The following is a 25114-nucleotide window of genomic DNA, read 5'->3' as shown; positions in this document are numbered from 1 at the left end:
TACCTTGTCATCACTTGATCTAACCTGGGTGAATAAAAGCAGTGATAGCTCATTTTGCAACATTACAGACCACGAATTAGCCGCCGACTGAGCATGCACCCTTTAACGATTCCCATCACGATGCGTCTAACCTCTCCCGAAAAGGTTATCAAGAGCAAATTGAAATTGCTTTCACCACTTGAGTGCGAACGGTGTTAAGGATGACCGCAGGGTCAACACCAGCTATCAAGAGGCCCAATCTCCTGCTGCGTTTATGGTCTGGTGGTGAGCTATCGTTGGTTCTCACAAACTGGATGTCGTGGAGCAATTGTGGCTCTTTGCTGCGGAATTTACAAAGTGGTGAGAGCTGCTATTGTTGGCTGGTTAAATGTAGGAGATTATTTACCAGGGAAAATACATGCATGCACTGCATGCAACAACAACAAAACTCAAATGTTGTAGCACTTAGTTTGTGCTTGACCCACTCCAACCAGTAGAGGAGGATGTTGTTCCACTCATTATTTGTTTTAAAATTAACTTCTGGTGGCAACTCCTATTCAAATATGAAACTTAAATAATTCACAGAACTCATCTGCCTTCACTGCGTTTCTTTCCCCAGTCACATCCTCTACTTTCACTTGTTCAAAGTTACTCCCCACTTTCATTTCACCGAGCCTGAGGTCACATTTGTCTTTGAACATAATCTCTCCCCTCGGTCCCCTATCAGCCTCCCAATCCCTGTATCATAAGGCCAGGGTTGTTAATGTGGCACCCTGGGGCCGCAACTGGAAGTCACTGCAAAGTCATAACTCTGAGTCAGCTCAGTGTAGAGACCACGACAAAGACTCTGCAGGTAAAGCACCCAGGCTCCAATTGTAATCTATAAAGCAGCAAAACTTCCATTTTCTAGAAATAGTTTTTGGGGATTATACATATTTTTCAGAGATGATGATTCATACTTTACAGTCAATTCATTCTGAACATATTTTCACGATTGAATATGGAGTTTTACATCTATTGGTGGCAATGTGAAGAGTTAAATTGCAATGGGCTCTGTAACAAAATTCCAAAACAGCCTCGGATTTTGCTGACCTTTCACTCTGTATTTACAGCAACCATCACCAGACTAAAGCAGCATAAAGAGCTAAAGTAGAGCATACCAACACACACACACACACACACACACACACACACACACACACACACACACACACACACACACACACACACACACACACACACACACAACAAAACATTTAATTCACCCACTCCATTTCTACTCAGGCTCATTAATGATAATGAAGGTGACCTCGCTGGAGTATTAAATTCCGGTCTAATCATGTTGATTCTCTCTCAGCTTTCACTTAAATAAAAAAAAATCTGCCCCCTCACTTGTGTTTGCGTGTCCTTTGAAAGCATTGTCGATTTTATACCGTTGGTCGGGGGGGTGCATAATTTACAATGTGAGCCCTCGCTATGTGCTGCCTATACATGTGTGCTTAAAGGGACTTCACAAGACAGTGTGTAGTCCAAACTGAAAACCTGTGTCCTGATAACATCATTGCTGGCGTTCTTGCATTGCTAACAAGGAAACAATGAAGACAAAATACCCCACTGACGAGTGAGTGAAAACACATTACAACCCCGACATGATGTCACACAACAATTCTCTCCCAGGACGTCTGCTTCCTTGTGGACCACACACACTCCTTTCAGGCATGGCAACATGGCACAACCTACGCATTGTTCTCCATTTCCCTGCATACTTTAGAAAGGATCCAGTATTATGTCCTGGCAATGCTGGTAAACACCTACACTTTATAAAAGGAAAGCATTATGTAAACTAACCATGGATGGAAACAAGTATACAAGCAGCCCAGCAGGCAAACCCGTCATGAAAAAGACCTGAATATGACACTTTTCAGCCTATTCAACTTGTGTCAAAGCATTTAGCATCACAAAGCCAGCTGTATTTTGCTAAATGAAAAATAAAAAAACAGCTTGGTTGAACCCCACATGAATAAAGGCAGCATGCCAGATGCAGTTGGCAGCACATTGAACACCCTTAGGTGATCGACAGAACTAAATTCTGCAGACATACATTACTAAAATATGGAAAAACACCTACTGCAATATACACATGGCAAGTATGAAGAAAGGAACCAGAGCAGGTGGAGGCTGAGGAAACAGCAGCATCAGCAACAACAGAATGTTATAAGAAAAGGAATCAGTAGCGTATCTGTGATTTGCACATATAAGCACAAGCAATTCTTAATTTCACTTGTTCATTAAATGTGTGCTTTTCTCGTGTGTGTGTGTCTTTAGGGGAAATGAGGTCAGTAAGGAGGGAACAGGTGTTGGCAGGCAGGCCACCGGATCAGAGATGACCCTGGTATGGCACACTTCAGTCTCAGATGTCAATGGAGGAGGAGGAGGAGGAGGAGAAGGAGGAGGAGTAGGAGAGGTGGGATATGAGACAGCAACAGAAGGACAGAAAGAAGAGAAAGAAGAGAATGAGAGCAGCGGAGGAAGGTGGGAAAAACAGACGGGAGGCGGGAGAAGAGAACGAGAAAGGGCAGAGAAGGGTGCTGGGTGGGAAGCGGAGAAATGACGGGAGAGAGAGCTCAGCGTGAAGGATCTTCAGAAAATAGTTCATAATCACGCCAACATGCATCTCGGGGAGAGGAAAACTACTTTACATAGAGATGGCCCTGATCTGTTGGAAAGACTTAGCGTTGGAGGGAGGAGCGCGCAGTTGGGACCAAAGACTGGTCAGATCTATTCTTGTCCTGACCCCACCATCCAGTCGTACCCGAGCTCTGTGAAACCGGACCCCGGGCCCGTTCTTTCGGGGAGGGGGCGGGAGACTTGATGTGATCTGGCTGTGTTTTAGTAGCTGGGGTCATAACGGACAAACTCACGTGTGAGGGTTTGATCCCGAGGTGCATCCATTTCGATCGTCTACTGTGTCTAACCTGCTTGACATGGCTCACAGGCTGAACTTATTGTCCATTGCATTTGCAACACAGACAGAGACAAAGCTTCTGGAAATCATTCGCAACCGATCCACCACCGCTCATCGTGAGTGATTATCTTCGCCATGAAAAAAGTTTGGGCTCCAGGTGAGTAATGCACCGGCCCTTTGCCGAGACAATAGAAGCACAGATGCCAAAGATGAAGACAGCCCTTACTGTTACGCCCTAAAAACACGCAATCTCGAGTCCCGCCATCAAAACATCACTTTGCAGAACAATTGCCACCGCCAGCGACAGAAACGGACCTGCATTCTGTTTTGCTTTACAAGGAAATGTTCCCCTCCTTGCGAATAAATTCAACATAGAATCCAACACTGATCATAATATATGTCTTTAATAACGCACCCTGCTCTGCATGATCAGAGCACTACAAGATCCCATCGTTCAATTTCCCTTCCCCAGGCCGTTATCTTATAAAAAATTGCACTTAGATTGAGTTCCTGCCAGCCCATTTGCAAAGGCAATCAACTCGAGCGCTTGTAAAAAAAGAAGAAGTAAAAAACAATTACCCATAAAAGACAGCATCCTATGAAGAGTGACCCTGAAGATAATCTTGGATGGGCTCCCTCAACCTGCACTCGCAGACATAGACACACAAACACAGTGGATGCTGATGCTTAATCTTTAGCCCTCTCTGTGCCATTTCTGATTTATTTCCTCCCTCACCCTGCACCGATGTTTGTCTGTCTCTCTCACACACACACACACACACACACACACACACACACACACACACAGACACAGAATAGACTAATCTTATGTGTGACATTACAGCAGCTAATACATCCATAGGACATCTTACATATCTTAATATCTATTCCACAGTTTCATAACCATTCAGGCTTTTACATAAGCAGTGTGCGGAAGCAATTTGTTTAACGTCTGGACACAAGGAGCCGAACGTAACTTTTCTAAATAAAGAATAAGGAAGGCGGATGTCAGATAAGTGGTACATAAGTGGCCGTCAGGTGAGGCTCTTTGAAAACAGCAGCCTTGCCAGTTAATCTTTTCCAATGGCACCATCTTTTGGCAAGAAGTAGGAGTTGAAGCACTTGACACCTAAACTGCTGACACGGAGCAGTCCATGCCGGATTATGGATATGTCATTTACCACCCTGAAATGTTTTTCTAACTACGACGGTAATGTGCGGTTATGTTGTCCGTTGTCGGTCAAGATGGTTTGGGAACAAAGCTGGTTACCTGCTATTCGGTGTTGCTTGGTGCTCACTCGGTTGCTGTTTTGGACCGTACAGCAGAGGTGGAGCATGGCAAACATGGCGAGGATCATCACCACACTCTGCAGCAGCAGGGTGAGCTCAAACTGCTTCCCTATCCTGCAAGGGAACAACCGAAACACCGACCACATCACAGACTTTACCCAGTTGATGTAGGAGCGTATATAGTACAGTCAACACACATATACATGGCCTCCGCAATAGAAATAAGGATAATAACAACAAATAAACAAGGTATGTATATGCCAGTTAACACATCATACTATGGTATACTATTCAATTACATGGGTTTTCTATTTGAGGACATGTCATACAAGCTATAAGCGGCACAGAAAGACCTCATAAATAATACAATGTTCCCACTGGATTCTATAAAGAATTTATTAAATTCTCTCTTCTGTCCCTCCAGTCGGAACAATGACCTGTGCTCTCCGATGTGTGAAACTATTCGAGATGAAGCCTCAAAGTGAACGGTAAATGGCTCCCATTATATAATGAATCTCATTCTATTCTGTGACTATATTCCTATTCCATTCATTTGTGACACTGATCTATGGAATGATCTTTTAAATGGCCTGTGCCATCCAAAGGGGAGAAAAAAGAAGAAGCAAGCAAGCAGAAAAATACAGATTTGAAACGCAGGCCTTTCCCAGTCCTCCTCACCAGAAGAAGATGCGCAGGATGTTGGCTATGAGCAGCAGCAGGCACACTCTGGTGGAGAAGCCGTCGCTGTTGCTGCTCCTCTGGATATCCTGGTACTGTGGCACATAGGGCAGCGCCCCCCCGAACACCATGAGGCAAGACGCCATCCAGGACAGCAGCGACCACGAGTCCTCCATGTCTTCCTGCTGTAGGACCACCGCTGCGTCCATCACACCGAGGGAAGCTCAGAGGCGTCCAAGGGGTCGAAAGGTGGCACCTGGGAAGCGGAGAAACAAAAGTAATACAACGGGAGTTCGAGAGCCTGGATTAACATTCAGAGAGCCCATCAGCGCACACACACGGATAAAGCTGATCACATTTAAATTCCACGTTACAGAGTCCACGCTGGACAATTCATACATTTGTATCAGCACAGCGGCAGCAACAATACAATATACAGGTTCCAGCCCTTGCGTTAAAGACTGTAAAAGTACCACGTGAGTGCAGACTTTCTCCCTTAGCTACTGCCCATATCTATCTATTTAGGTTGAGCACGCCAGTGTTTCCCTTTTCCTACATTTTGTTTCCAACCATCGACAAATCGGCCAGAAAATAGAATTGCACTTACTAACTGATCAGTCCTTCAAAACAGGTGTAATTCACTATTTTTTTCCCATTATTATTTTAGTAATTTAGTAAAACATTTGGAAGGTAAAGCTTCAAAAACCTCCACAATGTGTTTGCCTGCTCATTATGTTTGTAATTGATGGCGCTAATTATTGAGTAATAAATAGGTGGCACATTCTTCAACCGTCGTCATTCGGTATCTGCACACATGGAGTCATGTGGTACACGCTGTACATGCAGAGGTAGTTACAGTATGTGAATATAAATATTCCAACAGGTAAAGAGAGAGCGAGAGTGCAACTTTAAAATCCTGCTGCTGGTTTATAAAGCACTGAATGGTTTAGGGCCTAAATACAATTGTGATCTGCTGCTACCTTATGAACCATCCCGACCCCTCAGGTCGTCTGGGACAGGTCTACTTTCTGCTCCAAGAGTCAGAACTAAACATGGAGAAGCAGCGTTCAGCTTTTCTGCTCCACAGATCTGGAACAAGGTTCCCTGAAAGCTGCAGGTCCGCTGAAATCCAGATTGAAGACTTTTCTGTCTGCTGTTGTCTTTAATTGAACCAGATTTAAGGATATTAATCCTTTGCATAGTATTTCTTAAACTGCACTGCAACTTTTATTCTGGTTTTTTCTTTCTAGTTTTTTTATGTTTTAATGATGTTCTTAATAGTTTTTAAATTGTGTTTTCTTCTGCATTATGTTTTGATGCTTTTAATGGTTTTATGTGAAGCACTTTGAATCACCTTGTTGTTCAGAATCAGAATCCGTTTATTTGCCAGGAATGTTTGCACAAACGAGGAATTTTTCTAGGCGGAAGGTGCATACATTGAAATACGTTGACATGTGCTTTACAAATAAACTTGCCTTGCAAGTAAAGGTTAAACCAGTGAAGCCAGAGATGAGGTGGTGTCCTGGTGGGGAGGTGTCCATAGCTGACATGGTTTGTGGAGATAAAAAATGCACATCTGCATCTCCTCCTGCTAACTGACTTCTCTCCGACTAATATGTCACTGTATCTTCGCTCTGGAGCGTTCACTGAGTTGAACACATGTTGTTACCAAGCGGGCCTGCATGCAGCACAAACTAGTTCAGGCACTTAAGTGCTCTAATCCCCCCAAAAGTGGTGTTTTGAGCCAAGTGCTCGCAGGCATTCTTGAGGGGATAATGACATCAATGACTAAAGGTTTGCGATTCCTTTCTTTCTCCAGCACACAGATGGAGTGATTCAATACATCTGAGACGATGTGATCTTGTGATCCAGATCAACACTCCTTGGCAAAGGGATTGGCACGTCGTAGACAACATGTTTGGTGTCGATGTTGTGTGACACCACATGCACGACCTGCAAATTATCAGGAAAGAGTTTTGGAAAAAGGGAATTGGTGTGGTGTGACTCACACGTGACCGTGGGATTCTTCTTGTGGCCGTGTAATAACAACAGCGTAACTGAACAGTACTTTTTATTGACATTATCTGAGCAGGCAGTGTCAACTGATGAGTCGCTCAGTGGGGCTAGTTTAGTCATTAAACAATAAAAACCTCACCAGCAGGTTCTCTGATTGGTAACTTGTTGTATCACACTGATTGCTAGTAGTCGGCTAATTCAACACATTAGGAATGCAGAGCTGCACTTGAAGCACAGAGAGTCCTCCAGCCAGATGAAGGGGTCTGATTACTCGTGAGACATCTGTTATTTCACACAACTCAGCTGGAAGTAAGGGCAGAAGGAAATCAATAGTCCAGCCCAGACCTGGCTGCTTGGAGGATGGAGCAGGTGGATCTGGTCTGGTGGAGCAAAAGCCAGTTCTCACTGTTTCCCAGAACATTTAAAAACAAAGATTATTCAGAATGCAAAACTGCAGTGTCTTTTTTTTTTTTTTAATAGGTCCCTGACAGTTAAACATTACTCAAGTATTTTACAAGCCAAGGTGTCTTCAGCTATTTCCTTCAGCCCGCCTGTGTGAGTAAAGCCAGCAGCACATGGGGTGTTGGGCCACCTCCAGCAACAGGCTCGCTGTTATGCAAGCGGAGCACACATAGCTCCACGGGGCTGGGTCACTGACATGCCTCAGCAAACAGGCATCCGTTTTGGGCTACCGGGCTACTCCAGTAAGAGCACACAAAGACACGGCGAACACACCGTGTGCTCACATTAAATGCGGGTTTTACCGCGTGCCATGTCGAGTACCCCACTGTTTAACTCTTAACAAAAAATACAAAAATAAACGTCCTCTGAGAGAGTCTGTATCTTTGTTATAAAAGGGCTATTTTCTTTTTTTGTTTATTAACAAAAGCGCGCTCGCGACAAACGGTAAATGCCCACCGGTCTGGTTGTGTATTACCCCCCGCCCCCGGTACCGTTGAGTGTGTGTCCGTCTAGGTCGCGTTATTTAGGATTCTGCGTGTTTGTAGGTAAACCGTGCAGCAGCAGCCAACTTTACTCACCAGTCGTCTTCATTCACCTTGTCAGAACGAAGACAAAGCGGGTGTGTTTCAGCTTCACAGCACGCCGGGGTCCCTGGCAGCTCCAACTTTCAAATCCCAACTCTCTCCCAAGATGTGCACACCCGGTCTCAAGATGTGAACACGCACACGCCACTCGCGCACGGATACACGCACACGCACACACACACTGTTGTTCACTATTACTTTCAGACCTAACGTTACCATATTCCAACGTTAATCACGTGACGTTGGCTCGTTGGGACATTTAAGGGGAAACAAACAAACATGACTGAACAAATGCAATGAGCGCGCGCGGAGTGGTATTCTCCACACGGGTTAAACAATACCAACCACTAAAGTAATGTCAACACACTGCTCATTAAAAAAAACTACATATCCCACATTACTTAGAAACCCCGACTCAGCTCTCGCGAGACTCTTCGTGTTGCGGAACAGCTGACTGCGCGGTGGGTGGTGCCAGGGACTGCTATCTCTCTCGAACAGCTACACGCCTCATAGTGAACACTATCGAGAGACTGCTTTCTGAATTTATATTTGTCCGCTGATAATAACTCCCACCACAACATGGCTGAGACGGACCCCAAGTCGGTGCAGGACCTCACCAATGTGGTGAGTCGTGGTCGAGATGGCGAGCCAGCGCTAGCTACAGCAGCCTAGCTTAGCAATGATGGCTATCGGAATGCTAACGGAGGCTAGCTAGCCAGCGGTTGCTAGTTTGCAGGTGAAGGCTAGCCAGACTGTAGCATCAGCAGCATTTGGTGTTTATTTGTTTGTGTAAAATGTAAACCGGTTTACTGAGGCCACAGCGTGCTGACCGTTTGTTTAGCACGTTATGTAACGTTGGTGGTCAGTGTGGCTTCTACATGACATCACCAAATCACTACAGAGCGACACGCACAGCGTTACATAAACACAAGGTGTAATGATACTTCTGTATTGTAATTGTATTTATAAATATTATGTATGTAATTAACAGTATTAACATTATAATTAAATTTTGTCGTTGACTTGTAGCTGGGGTAATGTTTAGGTAGTAGTGTTGTCATGGAGATGAGCCTAAAAGCCAATACATGCCTGTTAACCTCCTAAACCTTAGTTGTATTTGTCTTCCTTCCTTCTTCTTTTTCCCCTATATTTTTTATGTTGTCTCTACACATTTATTTACAGCCATTGTCGAGTTAAGTACACTTCCAGACCTTTCCTTAAGAATGCCCAGTTAAACGTTTTTAATTAACCTTTTTTATTAGACAGATATATATATACTTTATTCATCCCCAGGGGGACATTGGTTTGTGGCAGCAGCAAGCAAAGTTACATAGGAGATACACATTTAAGTATGGAAAATACTCAATATATACAATAACATAGTAGAACATATTACATTTAAGAAATTAAATAAAGAAAATGTGAAAATATATATATATACATACAGTGTATATAAAGTATATACAGTGAAGTAGAAGTGTATATACAGTGACTAACTAAACGACAAAAGAGGTGCTAGAGTTATTGATGATTCAATTGAAGGAGGATCTGGCCAGAGGTGATTTATTATAAAGTCTTATTGCAGTTGGCAGGAATTGTACTGCCCCTTGTGATCTGGGCACCTTTTTACAAGTCGTTGGCATCTGAAGACATTTTTTTTTATATATATATATATATAAATATTAATATTAGTGGGCAGCGATGCACCAATACAGAAGAGCATGCCTCTGGTGTGCCTTCATCGCTCTGCACACATGCTTATCACAGAGAATTAAGGAATCATCCCCCATGGAAACAGAGTTTTTACATTGTCGTCAAGGAAACTAGATACTTCTGTTATATACTGCTGCTTTTGTAAAACCATTCACAGACCACAGGCATGATGCATTAGAGTGGGAGTGCTGATGTTTTTCCAGTACCAGAAGTATTGTGAACGGTCCACAGTCTACTGACGGCATCATTACTTAAATCCTCGTGTCCAACTTAAATTAAGCTGGCGCATTTGACGTGTGGCTGTCATCTTCAGTGAACCAACTCTAATCCGTACACGTGATTCATTTGTGGCGTCGTAGTTGTACTTACAGTATGTGTGTCGTGTGTTTCACAGGTCCAGACGCTGCTGCAACAGATGCAGGACAAGTTCCAGACCATGTCCGACCAGATCATCGGGAGGAATATCCTAATTAATCGTTTATAAAGCAAGCCATCAATTGCTCATTGATCAAATGCATTTGTGGTGCGAATTTTAATCTAATATAATGATGGATTGACTGACCTGGACCCAATTTAGGAGTAACTTTGAGTTCTTGTGTTTATTATATGCCTTAACTGCTTCCCTACTTGATGAGATGAGCACGCGCATTGACGACTTGGAGAAGAACATCGCCGACCTGATGACCCAGGCTGGGGTTGAGGAGATTGAGGCGGCACCGGAAAAGGCTAAAGAGGGTCCAGGCTCATAATGAAGGTAAGCCAGACCCCGTCCAGTTTTTGAAACAGTGCAACACCAGTATACCCAAATAGCTTTTGTTCATCCATTTTACGTCAAAGTCTGTGGTTGTGTCCCTCTTCCTAATTGACTCATGAATCTTAAGAATATGTAGTTATCAGAAGATCAGAGACTGTCATTTACTTTTACCTATCTCAGTTAATCATTTTATTCAGGATGTTGTGTTTTATTAAATTAAAACATGTATTATTAAATTCATTCATTGTTTTGTCTGTCCCACAGGTCCCCTAGTATCGCAGTGTGAAGTCGGTCCGACATTCAGGAGCAGCAAACTTTTCGATCCTGAAAATGACTATTTGATTTGGTGTGTCGTCGTGTGAAATGCTTTTTTATATATTGAATATTGTGATAAACGGTTAGTTATGTAATGACTTAAAGTTTAACGTCATTTGTAAGTTAGAATAGTGTGATTATGCCCTTCAGAAACATGTGCAGGAATGCAACTTAAGGATTTTTATGCAGCGACCCAGAGGTTATTTCTCCGCCACCATAGATCGTAATTACTGAAATGATGGCTGATGGGGACTGCTTTGCCCGGGCCGGTGCTGAGAAGTACGACCTGCAGGCTCAGAGGCCAGTGGACCCTCCACCCCTACCAACATGGGAAATGGGCACAGTGCACATCTGAAGCCTGTGGTGATTTACAAACAGCACTGTTACCACCAAGCTGTGGGATGCATTCCAACTCAACAGATTTTCTTCTATTAAAGCTATTTAATACAATGCTTTCTGTCATGTATTACATAATATTGGCCAGGTTCTGAGTGAACTAAAAAAATATATATAAATAACTCCCAGGTGCTCATTGTTTTTCTGTATGTATTTTTTTAAGCCAGAGTTGCATTTGATCTTGCAAACAATCTGAAATGTCTCAGTGTTGCATGTTTTGTGTCTAGGTTGTTTATAATGTATTGAAATGACAGTTCATTGTTACACTAGGCTGGGGAATTGGGAATTTACTGTCTGATAGTCAATAGGATGTTTTTAACTGACATTTAATGTGTACCAAATTAGAGAGAATTGCAACAATGTCTGCTCAAAAGTGTGTCACTTAACTGCATAGCAGGAAACTTTATTCAAATAAGTGCAAACAAAATTTACAAACAAAACAAATGACCAACAAAATTAAGTGCCAAAAGCATCAAACAGAACTGAACAGCAGTAAGCAAAAAGTACAAAATCAGTAGTGAACATATTCTGAATGCAATATTAAAGCTCCGTATGTATTTAAAGTGAATGGTTCCTTAATTGCATTTTAATATCAGCGTATCAAAGTTAGAACTCAAAGTCATCCTCCGTCATGTCGATGGCCCACGCAAACTTGTCCCTTTGGCTCTTATTGTAGATTTTTTCTATAGGTACCTCCGTGTTCTTACACCTTAATGAATGGAAAAAACGATTGTTAAGTAAACTATGCAAAATAAATAGTTTAACCCACCAGTTGATCCTCTGACAAGGCCTAAATCTTTTCTTTAAAAAAAAAAAAAAAAAAGCACAGATGTATTCTGATAGAACAAGTAAGAGCGCTGATGGATCACAATCAATAGAAACAAACAAACTGTAATGGGCCATGAAATGATTTTAAAAGCCCTATTCTATACCAGGCATGAAAACGGGTCAGGGGTGAAAAAGGTGAGAAGGATATTACCCCTCTAGGGGGGTCCGGGGACATGCTCCCCCGTAAGAAAAATTTAAATATTCCATATTTTAAAGCATCAATCTGATGCATTTTGAGATGCATTTTTTGCCAACCTGGGGAGAGCTGGAGAAACTTAACTTCAGCCAAATTATTATGGCCTCCTTACTAAGTATTATGCAAGCCATTTCATGCCAGCCTGTCACTGGGTCTAACATTTACAGTCAGACCTGCAAACTCATGAGGGGTGAAAAGGTGACGGGTGAGTCAGTGCCGAACAGCGTCACTCGTTGAGAAGCTGACAAACTATGATCATTATGGGTTTTAATTCTTCTTTTGTCAATACCCAAGTGTGCCCCAAGGGCTTTTCTTTAAAAAATAAGGAAATTTCTAAGTGACCCCAAACTTTTGAACAGTAGTGTGTGTGTGTGTATATATTTTGTAGACGTAATACTTAAAATATGCAATGCTGCTATACTATACTGAATATTGTTTTGCTACTACATTTCACTTCATAATATTACACTTATATGCCATAATATGTATAATGTACCAGTCTTTTTATGTGACCATATTATGTCATACTGTTACACCATTTTACTTTGAGGAGACGTCACTGTTAGTCTAGAACACTGAATAATGTTTCCACCAGTAAACCTGAACATGCACACCTCTCTTTGTGTGACAGCGATTATAATCACATACATATACATACATACACATATATATATATATATACATACACATACATAACTCTATAGATTATAATTAACTGGAGGATACACTTTTTCCTACAGGTAGATCTTAAACCCTTAAATATAAACAAGAGCCCGGCCACCCTACGGAGGAAACTCATTTAGTTTTTTTTATTAAAATAAAAGTTGGATAAAAGCTCCATTGTCCTCTCCTTATATGTAGTCAGGTGTCGGGAGGTAGAACTGCAGCGCCGCTGACTCGCCGCTCTCCTGTCTGACGTCACACGCTGCCACGGACTCTCCGCTGCCAGTAATCTCACTCGCTGTCTCTCCAACAACGTTAGCTAACGTGTTAGCTAGCTGGCTAGTTTGCCATTAAAAAACTGGTGGGAGGGAAATGAAGCCGCTGTAGACATCTTAACGCTGATTGGCCAAGACTCGATATGTCAAAGATCTTCTATTGCTAAGATGATCACGACCTCAGTTTTTTCCGTGTCCCACTCCAGTCTCAGAAACGGCGAACAGTTGACCCCCCCCCCCTCTCTCCCAAAAACAAAAACTCTTCGGATCCACACGCTTCGCGTAGGTTACCTATTTCGGTTTCAAAACGGCGAATTTCGCCGAAAGGTGAGAGATTTTCATGTCTGCTATACGGTTGACCGTGTAAGCATAATTAGTATCGACAGTATACTGACAGTGCTATGTTTGAAGATGAACAAACTATTGTATTGAATAAATACAAGCAATCCTTCAGAGCTAAAAGTAACACCATATTTGCTTTGATGCTGAAGAGAGGAAAACTAAAGATGGAACGACATTAATTAAAAGCTTTGAAGAATGTTATGAACAGTAACTATGCTTATCTGAAGACCTAGTTATGCTACTGATGATGTGTTTTATCCACAATCATGGTTTCACTGAGTCCATAGAAAATATTCTCCATGGACAAAAGGTCAGCTAGCTTCCTGCTATTTGTGAGACTCTTTTATAGCAAGAGTTTTTCAAGAAAGACCGGTAAGTCAGTGAGTGGTTTATTTACAAATTTTGATCTGATTCACTGAGCTGAACCTGCCGAATTGGTCACGCAACAAAGGTCACTGTGGTGTTTAACGCTGATCAAAAGAGCGCCAGCATCACAAGAGTAGAAAGATGAGCCCCACATTCAGTAGTGGACTCAAACATCTTGCTTTGTGATACGAGCCCCGGGTGGCGGTGGTCCAGGAGGTTCTCTTGGAAACCTCTGTTTGTCTGTGTGCTCCCACGTAGGCGTGCAGGTGCATAAGTTTAGGCAGGGAGTGTGTAGACAAAATGTGTTTTCAAGGTTGTTTAGAGAGTACATGTTCACTCACCAAGCCACGCTGATGCGTGGGTCAAGGTAGTTGAGCTTCGAGGTACCCAGTGCAATCTGTTTGTTTTCTTCCCTGTCAGTCGCCTGGATCTCCAACTTCAGCAGCTGCTCCTCGCAGCGTGTCACGGCTGCCTTCTTCCGCTCTACCAGACTGACAGAAAACATACAGGTTTGGTCTTTCAATGTGAACGCTTTCCACATTCTAGCCAAGCAAAAATGAGTATGTGCTTTCTAATTCAGAGGATGTTTTGCGCAAATAACTTAAAGTATAAAATGTCCAACAGGGAATATTGTAAAACATTTAAAACACGCTTGGGGATGAAGGACAGGGGTAAATGGACCGTGTGTGGGTTTTGTAACTGTGCACAAGTGTCCCTTTGTTGTTGCCGCAAATGGCTTAAATGTTTTTTTTAAATTGAACAATTTCATCCCACAGAAACAAGTGTTCCTTTTCTGTGCGCCCACGCAACACTACATAATGCTCTGTCATGATTATCCAGCAACACACACAGAAAAGCAGTGGTCCATTAAGGTTGTCGTGCTGCAACGTACAACTAACAGAGTGGTTTTAATTGCCTTTTGGCTCGAAGCACAAAGACTAAAAGGAATAGCAGGGAAGCTCATCTTAACGAGTTAACAGCAGGACTGCCGCCACAACTAACACAATTTCATGGTCAAGAACTTTCTTTCTTACAGCTTTAAGCTCCGGCTCATTATTTACCGCGAAGCATTTATCTCTGTTGTTTGGAAGCATTTATACCTGCCGGGTACCTTTCTATTGGTACTTGTCGTCATTATAATTGTTTTGTCCACAGCGTGCTATTTTTATTCCCAACACTATTGTGACACGTACGTCTGCATCTTGGGGTCTGCGCTGCCTCTGGTCTTCGCCTCTTTCTTGGCCTGTTTCAGCTCCGTTTTTGTGAGGCCCAGCGTTTCCTTTCGAGCATCAATCTGGGTGGAGCACATATGGAAACTGATGTGTTTGTATACTTTATGGATTACGGTTCGCTTTAAAATATCACTGATTGAGCTGGAAAGGTTATGAAATCTGCACTGGACTTTCTTCAAGACACTCTTACAGATTCACAAGAACAGGACATATATCATCCTCCTGTAAATGGTAATGTATTGAATGACTGTGTCCGATAAACCAAGTCAAGCTATTCTTACCTTGGCCTGAAGATTAGCCATAGACTGATCAAAGGTCTTTGGCGGCGCCCGCTGGTGGTTACACAGAATGGCAACTGCTCTGTTGGCCCTGTTGTAGGACAGCAGTTTCTCTGGCTCATTGTCAGACTCTGTGGAGTGTGACAGATTAGTTATTTGTATTTCAACAGGAAAATCTCACTAAAAACACAAATCTGACCAGAGATAAATATTGAGTCATGCTGATGTCCAATCTTGACCTTGAACACACACATTCATTTATTCAGATCCCTATAAGCTTCACACACTATTCCTGGGGTCCACACAATACAAGGTTCAACCACATGCCATCCTGCAGATTGTCTCTCAGTGGCAATCCAGAAATGAGAAAAGAGAGTGTGACACTTCTATCTCTGAATGAGAAACGGTGGCACAGGCAGCCAATGGGACCCTGATAAGAGTGAGGCAGAGATTCATAGCACTGTGCACAGTGATAATGTGCTCCTGCAGCGGCTGGAAAGGCTGGCTGCCGTCAGGCTATCTTGAATCAAGCAAGCTAAAAATAAATTAAAAACATCTAAAGTGTGTCAGTTTTATCATGGGACTCCATGACGCAAGCAGCCAGGTAATAAGACAATGATGGGGCCAGCCAGACAAAATGCTATGGTATTAAAATATACGGATACCTTCTCTAGCTACTGTGGAATATGATCTATTGCTTTTTGTAATATAATGTCAAACTACTTCATAGCACAGTGAGTGTCTGGCACTTACTGTTTGTGAGCACCTTGAGCTGCTGCTGTAAGGTGATGGAAGCGTTGTAAGTCCTGAAGACCTTGGCACTCAGACCGGTCATTAGAGAACCCAGGTGCTTGTTCAGCATGCCTGTCTGCAAGGAGAAATGGGAAAGAAAAAAAAAAAAAAAAGAGACACAGACAACACATTCACATCAGTGTGCTTTGCAACGAATACCACAAAACCTTTTGACCGACTGAATCAAGCCTCCACCACTAGGTGGCACTGTGGCATTGTGCCACTGCAGTGTTTAAAGTGTCTGTACTGTACCATAACAAATAAAATGCATATAACACCATCTCTGCCTTCATTATCATCACCAGCCATTAGAGCAGAGAATTAAAAGAGATCACAGTACTATTCCCCCTCTAACATTTCGGTAGGTATTATAACAAGTTAGAGCTGTCATAGCCTGTGGTTAGATAGCCATTAGCTCCTGTCAGATGGCTGCTGCTTCAACCAAACAGGGAGGAGATTAAACAGAGTTAACAGTGTAAGGGCACACGCTGGTGTGAAAACAAACAAACACGTAGGCTCACTGTACACACACTGATAGGAGGTTTAAACACATGGACTTGAGAGGCATGCATTTCTAAACGCAGATGAAGGTTCACAGACGTGAAGAAAAAAAGAAGAGGAAAAAAAGCATCCAGATGAGCTGGCTGGTGAACTCGCAGCTCTGGCGGAAGAATCCTCATCATTCTGATGATTCTGGTGAGGACTACAATAATGATGTGGTTGGTTTAATCAGAGCAGGGTCAGGACCTGCCTGTCGGAGGGGGTATGTGTTTTTCCTGCAGCACCCTATTAGAAGAGGTTTTTTTTCATGTATCCATACGTGTGCATGCACGTACTGGAGGGCGCACAGGTACACACACATCCACGCACACGTACACTTGCTGCCATTCCTGCCTTGCTAATGAGCTACCTAACTCTGCTCCTGCAATGCTAATGAAGGTGTCTGCAAGTCTGGAGGGGCGAGTATGATCGGTCTCACCCCCAACTCCGTTGGCGTGGTATCTAAAACACAGGATGCTACGTACCGTAACTTTCTTATTAACATACTGCTTGACAATTTTGTGGTGACGGAGACTAATGCTGGGGAGATTAAAACAGGCTATGATGATGTGTGGGTGTTTTTCTGCATCAGTTCCCTGTTAAAAAGAAAAAAGGGATGCAAATGAGTGGAGGCAAAATGTTATGTGCCAAATAAAGCAGCTCAAAAGGAGGGAATATACCACATAGCTAGTAGTAATTAATATAGTTCTTTCTCCCTCTGTGGTTACAGTTAACCTGGAACTGCAGACAATGTGTTTACTGTAGCTTTAATGATGTGGACTCTGGAGAGGAGACCTCCAGACAAACACCTGTGTGTGCGCACGGGCCACATTAAACCAACATTCTTTCGTGCATTGTGCGTACATGTATGCAGTTCAAAGAGAGACAAATAAATAAATAATAAAAACTCCTCATGGTTCTATGACTGTCATGGTGCAGTTAACGTCCATCCAACATGTCAACACATCATTTATCCTTTTAAATATTTTCATGAAATTGTCATAATTAGCACATGGATTCTTTCATTATGGCCAAAAACACATTTTGTGAGGTCACTGTGACCCTTGATCACCAAATTCTAAATCAGTCCAACCTCGAGTCCAAATGGACATTTGTGGCAAATTTGTAGAAATTTGCTCAAGGCTTTCCTGAGGTAGGTTCAGGGTAATGGACCACCGGTAAACAGAACGCCTCCGGCCACAGCTGGTGCCGATGACTAATTCTTTGTCTATGTGTTCCTTTGCATACTATATTCCGCTTCACTCGCGAAACATGCCACATTGTTGGAAATAAAGACACTTCAACTTATCATTGTGAAGTTAAAAGGTGAATTCCACATCACAGTTTGTACATTTTCTGTGCCTCTCCCCAGGAGCTCCCACTGGACACCAACACCATGCTCACCAGTCAAGCTAGTTTAGCTCCAAACACCGAGGCTGTTAAGTGAATAGGGCTTGGAGTCATTTAACTCTGATCTCCTTTTCATGTTTTTTTATTTACATGTCAGTCCTAATTTGTTTAATTTGCCTTCAACCATCTCTCCACATTAATAGCAGCACATTCTGCAGCTCCACCTCTCATCTTCCGTCATCCTCCTCCTCCTCCTCCTCGTCCTCCTCGTCGTCGTCGTCGTCGTCGTCTCGGCCTTACAGCTGCTGCCCGGTTGTCAACTCCATCAAATCATTTCCTTTCTCCCTCCAGCTTTCCTCCCTCTCTTCCACCTCCAACCCTTTTACAGCCATCTTCCACCTTCTCCCTACTCACCTCCCCTCACCTGGACCAGCTGTCACATTCCTACCGCTCCGTCTACTCCTCCGCACCCACCCTCCCTCGGCCCTCTCAGTGGCCTGGCCTTTGCGGGTGCCAATCAGGCCTGCCCACAGCCGCCATTACCATTCCACCTCCAACACGCCCTGACATTTCTTGACACACTAGAGGGCAGAGAGCAGAGGCACTGCACTCCTTCCTTTGATTGCTCCATCTCCTCATCTCAACCTCTCATTCCTATCCCGTCTCTCAACGTCCTTCTCCCACCTGTCAATCATTCGATATAGACACGAGGCTGGCTCTCAAACCTTCTTCGCGCTTTCTTATCTGCATCTCTTTCTCACTCCGTCTCGTTAACCCCCTCTGCTCCAGAGTGACTGTTCGTCCATTGCATACGTTCCTACCTACAATCAAGTCTCTCTCTCGAGCATATCTCGAAAAAAGATATTCCCTCACAATCAGAGGACTTAACCCAAGACTGCCAGGCTGTGAGCTGCCGGTTACTTCGACAAGAAATCTGTATATTGAGTGATTCTGAATAGGTGTCCTCAACCAGGATAGCCTTGGGTACAGTTTCAAACAGACAGATTATGCTGTTGATTTAAAAAAAGGCCGAAGAGCCCCACGTCTCCCTGCGGTGGACTAACCATGTGTACAACTGCTGCATGCTGTGTGGCCCTGCTGCCTGCAGGTAGAGGAAGAGGTTGAGAGGACGGCAGATTTCTTTATGTGTTGAAATTCATCCATCCAGCATGTTCATTCTCAATTTCCACTTGTGCAGCTTCATTTTTATCTGCTAGTGTCCATCCCCTCTCTCTTTTGAAACTCCTTTTCTACCTTCAGTCTCCCTGCCCCCAACACCCCTCTCTTCAATTTACCCCTTTCATCTCTCCACACCATTGGCTCATTCAATCTCATCTCTTACACCTTGCAATGTGGTCCCTGCTTTCCTTTTACTGCAGCCTTCTGTCACCAGAAAATATTTAAAAAAAATAATGATATTTTGCTTTCACAATCTGTTTCTGCCTTTTCTTCAAATATTACAAAACTTTTGAGAGTCTCACAGTTATTAGACAATCCCAGAAAAAAAACAAATACTCATTTGTGAGGAGATTTAAAAGAAAAAAATAGAACCAGTAAAATAATTTAGAAAATACTGGTAGTAGTTAGTAGTAAGTGAGATACTCACATTGAGGCGGTCAAAGAGGTCATCTCCAGGCCGTTTGTTCTCCAGGAACAGCTTAAGATTCTTAAAAACCTGAAAAGACGTAAGAACCAGTTAGTTACCAGAAATCAAATGCCAACATTACAGGCACAACTGTGGTAATTTGTACATCCATTTTAAACATTGTATTTAAATTGGTTAGAAATGTCATTCAACGTATCAATGAATTCATCGTGAAAAACACCATCAATTACACTCTTATACAAATACAGTATAATAAACCTATAATAAAGTCACAAGGACCTTAGTGTGTGTATGTATCTGGAGTCTGATTTTATTTGTCAATCTTAGAACAGAGCCAGAGGAGTGAAATTGTCACTATTATATCTGACATTTCCAGGCACTCTGTGGCTTCCGCAGACGCCCCGCTCCCCCTAATAAACTTGTCAAATATGCACGGCGCCAATTAATAGCAACAGATGTGTTGCTTTACAAAACACACCGAAATATTCACCGACTGATTTGCGTGGCAATAGTGTTCCCCGCGGCAAACAATCTGAAAAAGAACAAGTGCTTTTGGGATGAAAATGTTAATTAGTGTCTGTCTAAAAGTCTCAGAGCAGGAGAGACCCCAAAGTAAGATTATGTTATTTGTTTAGGGGTGTGTGCGTGTGTTCAAAATGGAAATACATGCATAATAAATAAATGCTCAGCAGGCTGAAAGTTCCCAATACAATGTGTTTATGCATCTGCAGGTGTCCCTACACTCTGGGGCTATTTGATGAAGTCATTCAATGCTGTAACTGGCTTACAAATTGAGAGATAAATAGGGATTTGTTTTTAAACAATAGAGAGCTGCACTGAGGTGCTAATCAGTCTTTATGTAGGCATCAATGGTTGGGAAAGGCGCGTTAGCAATAGCTTAGTATCAACCCTTATGGCTACTCCCCATTCCTGCTGAGAATCAGTGACTTGACTTTTTCTTTCATTTAACTACAAATGGGGCATACGATTTTGGCACTCCATATTATGCATAGCTTCGCTCCCCTTCATTAACGTTTTTTGTACTCATCCCCTGTAGTGCCCTATGTCCACTGCATGCAGGATGCTTTTTTGTAGAAGCAGCACATTGCATAAACAGTACATATAGGCCAAATGTATTAACCACATTATTAGATTGAATGATGGTTAGAAATGAATATCCCCTTCCTTCCATGCTTGTTTCATTATTACATTCCAAGTGACATTTAGCAGCAATCTCACTGATTTCCTTGGGAATTGATGATGCTAAAATATGCAAGGGACTAATTATTTCTAGCTAATGTGTTGCTTTTGAATGCACTCATCTGAATAATTATACATTCTGCCAAGAAAGAAAACACTTTGGCTGTCAGGTGCTAACATTTCTTTTCCCCCCATCTCTGGAACAGAAGATAGCATGAGCTGAGACCAGAGGAGGGGACGTATATTTACATATGCATACATACATACACTCACGTACACACAAATGTGACAGCTGTTTGTTTTCAGACACATTTGGTTCTCTTGTCAGCTAACCTGCTCATTACAGTATTCATCATTATAGTGGATCACTAACAACTGACCAAGAATTGCAACAATATTTAATTATTTTCCCTTTAAAAATAATCATGTTGGCACTTTCCCCATTGGCATTAGTGTAAGCTGTGAAGACACCTGGCAGCATTAAGCCATGCCAAGTTTTTGAATAAGCACTTTTTTTTAAAAGTGATGTCAATTGAGCATGAAATTTAAACTGTTTTCAAGATTTTGTTTTATTCATTTATTTATATATATATATATATATATATATATATATACACACACACACACGTCTGCAAGTAATCAGACAACATGGATCATGCTACACGACTTATCTATTCACTTTTAAATTACAACGATTCTATCATTCTTTACAATTCTTTATTTCCCAATACAAGATAATATCTGGCACTGAGAGGCGGATAGACTGAGATTAAACATAGTAGTTTGGGACGGGCATTTCAAGCAAAAGCACTATTTAATAGTGATTGGGAACTATTCGATCCCCCTTAGTCGCAAAAAGCACTTCATTTTCTATAATGTAATGACCCATCCCTGTAAGAAAGTAGCCATGGACCTCAACTGCAACATTCTGATCTTGTACTGTACTGCTGAAAAGATAAAGCACTGTGAAAAGTCAACGGCTTTCTGTTATAACAACATTTGCACTGTGAATACCACCCCTGAACAGCTACAGCATTGCAGATCTCAAAGGTGCACTCCACACTTTTAAAACACTAAGTGCGGTTTACATGTCTTGAGGCGTTGCATTCTGTGGCATTTATGTTGTGTGTGGCCATTGTGATGTCATCAGGGCTGAGGTGAGACTAAACCTGTGTTACTGCTTTAAAAAAGGTAAAACATGCATGGTGACACTCAGAGTATGTGTTGTTTAACTCCAGTAAAGCTGTTCTTTGAGGATTAGTTTGTTACATGGTCCATAATCAATATTATACATTGTCTACATTTTTTCCATAAAATGCGAGAAATAAAGACAATGTCTACCACCAAGTTGTGTCAGCCAAAACCTATTTTGTCTTACCATCAATGTAAAAAAACAACACAACACAATAAACTTGGATGTAACAATGGAAAAAACTGATTAAACCGTATTCTAAGATTCGACAAATTGTTACCAACAATTGTGGCATAAGAGATGCTACAAAGTGAACGTCGAACACAAGGGAAGGAACTGATGATCTGAATAGTACTACAAAGTACTGCTTAAGGGGTATAACCTTGACCACAATAGTTAAACCATGTTATGATGTACAGGCCAACTCCGTTACCTCAAGTTGTCACCAACATGTGATCCAAGAGGAGCAGAGGGACAGATCAACAGTTCTAACAGACAGACAAATTAAACCAGTACAGCCACAGGAATCCAATCAACAACTGTTCCCAGAGGACACTTCTCTGTTGCCTCTCTGCTGCAGGCTCTGTGCATGTCGATATGCATGGAAGTGACCTTCTCTGTAGGGACGTCTGCCAAAACCCAAAGAGCAAAACCTAGATTATCATAATTAAATATTGTGGTTTTGTTCTGCTGTGAACAGCCCTTATGTTGGTAGAAGAAGACCACAGCAAAGAAACTGAGAGGAGTTGCCTTTTATCAACTACTTGTATTTCCAGAACTAATTTCTTCAGGTTCAAGCCAAGACATGAAAGCAGGGATGAATGCGAGTGCGGAAGTGCTTTTGGTGTTCATTGTTCCTTTACCTTCGTGATGACGGGGACCTTGTTGTAGTAGCGAATGGAGTCTTTACCCAGGAAGTCAAATTCCACCACACACTCGTTGCCTTCCAGTTTCTCGTGAAGGGTGATGTGCTCCACGCGTAGCGAGCAGCAACCAACTGTGTCGGCCGACTCTCCCTCCTCCTTCTCATTACCAGCCCTCAGTGCCAGCTTTTTTGGGGGGTAAAATAATACAGAGATAAATGCACAAATCTACACGCACTCTGACTGTGATCCTTCCCAGTCACAGAGCAAACATGTGCCGACCAGTGGAAATGGACACAATCTATCATTTCACTAAATGCAGAGAGATAATTAGTGTGGGGTGGCTGGAAGGAAATGGCTACATATAATCCATTTATTGTATTGCAAAAGATCTTCCATCCAGCTATGTGAGAAGACAACAAATGCAATCAAGACACATAGCATTGTTCCTCCACCAACCGCTTGGAAACAGACCTTGTCTATGAAGTAGAGCGCCACTGCTCTTTGTCGTGTCACCATCTGTTTAGACTTGAGATCCTGGCTGTACTGGTTACGGATGTCGTCCACGCACAACTTCAGTTTCCGGGCTATCTCGTATTTTTCCCAGTCCTTCTCTCCCTTGGTATGATGAAAAGTATGGAAAACAGGCAGAAAGAAGAGTGGCGTCGACAAAGATAAAGCAACAGGGAGCAGGAGGGGGCCAAAATGAAGAAAAGGAGACAGTGAGAAGGAGGGAAAACAACAGCGCAAACAGCAGAGAGAGGAAAGAGGAGAAAAGCCAACATGAAACAATGAACTAAAGAAACAAAATGACGACACAAAGTAATTCTTCTTGAAAAGCCTCTGATCAAAACAGTAATCAAAACGGTAATCATGACATGAATGCAGGAAGCAATGTCACACAGCTACACAACTCCATTGACAACATGTTATTTGCCCGTTTGGCACTGGCTATAGTGAATATTGGGAGATGGGACTAAGACACAATTAAACCCACCATCGGTGAATACACGCACATATTGTCATGGAGGCTAACAGTGGAATAACTTAACCTTTACACATGAAAGACGGAAAGAAAGAAGAGGAAGAGCGAATAAATGGAGGAGGGCAAAACGTGAGAAGGGGAAATAATGACAGGATGTCACATTTTCCATTTACTCTCCAAACAATAATATTTTAGAAACCAAAAAAACAACATTAGGACTGCAAATCGCCGACAAAACAGTTTGGGTTTTATTGACGTGACGTGGCTGCATGCTTGGTGCTTGAAGGTATGCAACACAGATCTAATGTCAGAATCATAGTTCTGGTCTGAACGGTGTCAGGACCGATAAAAGAGCAAGACAAGCAAATAAAACAAACGTGCTTCAAACTAGAGCACAGCCTTGACCTGAAACCAATAGGGTTTAAATTTGCCTTATTCTATCTGTTAAAAGTGTAAAGATTATTTGGGAGTTGATTGACAACCTGTTGCTTAACACTTTGTAAAAATATATACAGTACCCTTTTTCTAAAAAGGAACAGCATTCACAATAAGAATACAATGCTATGCAAAGGTTTACACCTATAGGGAATTTGTAAGTCATATTTAGTCATGATTGGTGGCATTTACCCACGGGTGCTAGATTCTCATGAAATCACAGGATCGTACGAAAAATCCATCTCGTCAAGCTTAAAGTAATTGCAGTTGTGTTCAAAATACAGTGTTTCAGACCAATCAGCATCCTGCGAGGAGCCACGGGCGTGCTTCAGTAATGGTGTTTGACAACCATTTGTTCAAAACAACGATGGCGGCTCTTGAAGAGGTTAACGTAGACGCTGCAATAGCATCAGTTATATCACATGGAGAGTATTTCTGAATTGAAAGAAGCGCGGAGGATGTTTTTTGCTCGTCTCTCGCCTGGCTTCAGCAAGAGTTTGATTGACAGACAATCTCCCGACAAGTATGTTTTTGAAAGTCCCTGCCCTTTTCCAAACCGTTTCCAATGACGGAGTCTAAGATGGTGCTGTCTAACAAACCATCTGGCAGGTGGACTGCCCATTTTGACTGATTCAATTTTGTTGTTTATATTCTAACTGAATATATCTCTTTAGTCTCAGTTGGATTGCAGGCTGTTTGAGCCCCATTCATTTCAGTGTGCTAGAGGCAGCCAGACAATTTAGTTTGCCAATTTGCAGACACTAAGCTGACCTCAAAGAATTAGCACCAACAATGGAAAGATGATCAAATGCTTTGAAT

General features: G+C 42.3%; 3 protein-coding genes across 3 annotated transcripts in view; 1 reads left to right on the top strand and 2 right to left on the bottom strand.

Annotated features, from left to right (window-relative positions):
- The window catches only part of LOC306741757 (solute carrier family 66 member 2), a gene marked incomplete at its 5' end in the record, with an annotated part of 41998 nt that extends 36877 nt beyond the window's left edge, over nt 1–5121 (bottom strand). The window contains 2 exons of the mRNA XM_079224074.1: nt 4215–4348; nt 4913–5121. Coding sequence (XP_079080200.1) covers nt 4215–4348; nt 4913–5121 — 343 coding nt within the window. The remainder of the gene's footprint in view (nt 1–4214; nt 4349–4912) is intronic.
- A 3328-nt stretch (nt 5122–8449) lies between these two features.
- Nucleotides 8450–10844, top strand: hsbp1b (heat shock factor binding protein 1b). Its single transcript, XM_079223726.1, has 4 exons — nt 8450–8598; nt 10082–10148; nt 10315–10441; nt 10706–10844. The coding sequence occupies exons 1-3, from the start codon at nt 8554–8556 to the stop codon at nt 10434–10436; spliced, it is 234 nt and encodes a 77-aa protein (XP_079079852.1). The 5' UTR covers nt 8450–8553; the 3' UTR covers nt 10437–10441; nt 10706–10844.
- Nucleotides 10845–11477: 633 nt separating this feature from the next.
- The window catches only part of LOC306741440 (DNA topoisomerase I, mitochondrial), a gene marked incomplete at its 5' end in the record, with an annotated part of 29191 nt that continues 15554 nt past the window's right edge, over nt 11478–25114 (bottom strand). The window contains 8 exons of the mRNA XM_079223727.1: nt 11478–11861; nt 14164–14313; nt 15016–15116; nt 15336–15463; nt 16086–16200; nt 19621–19689; nt 22876–23061; nt 23350–23493. Coding sequence (XP_079079853.1) covers nt 11759–11861; nt 14164–14313; nt 15016–15116; nt 15336–15463; nt 16086–16200; nt 19621–19689; nt 22876–23061; nt 23350–23493 — 996 coding nt within the window. The 3' untranslated portion in view covers nt 11478–11758. The remainder of the gene's footprint in view (nt 11862–14163; nt 14314–15015; nt 15117–15335; nt 15464–16085; nt 16201–19620; nt 19690–22875; nt 23062–23349; nt 23494–25114) is intronic.

This window comes from Taurulus bubalis (assembly GCF_910589615.1).
Source record: "Taurulus bubalis genome assembly, chromosome: 9".
Classification (NCBI taxonomy): domain Eukaryota; kingdom Metazoa; phylum Chordata; class Actinopteri; order Perciformes; family Cottidae; genus Taurulus; species Taurulus bubalis.
This window is presented reverse-complemented; position numbering and strand designations above follow the sequence as displayed.

Bases quoted from the DNA above. Each gene is read 5' to 3' on its own strand.
- hsbp1b (XM_079223726.1), top strand. From the start codon at position 8,554: ATGGCTGAGACGGACCCCAAGTCGGTGCAGGACCTCACCAATGTG. The intron at 8,599-10,081 runs GTGAGTCGTGGT...TGTGTTTCACAG, and splicing joins TGCAGGACCTCACCAATGTG to GTCCAGACGCTGCTGCAACA. The intron at 10,149-10,314 runs ATATCCTAATTA...CTGCTTCCCTAC, and splicing joins CGACCAGATCATCGGGAGGA to TTGATGAGATGAGCACGCGC.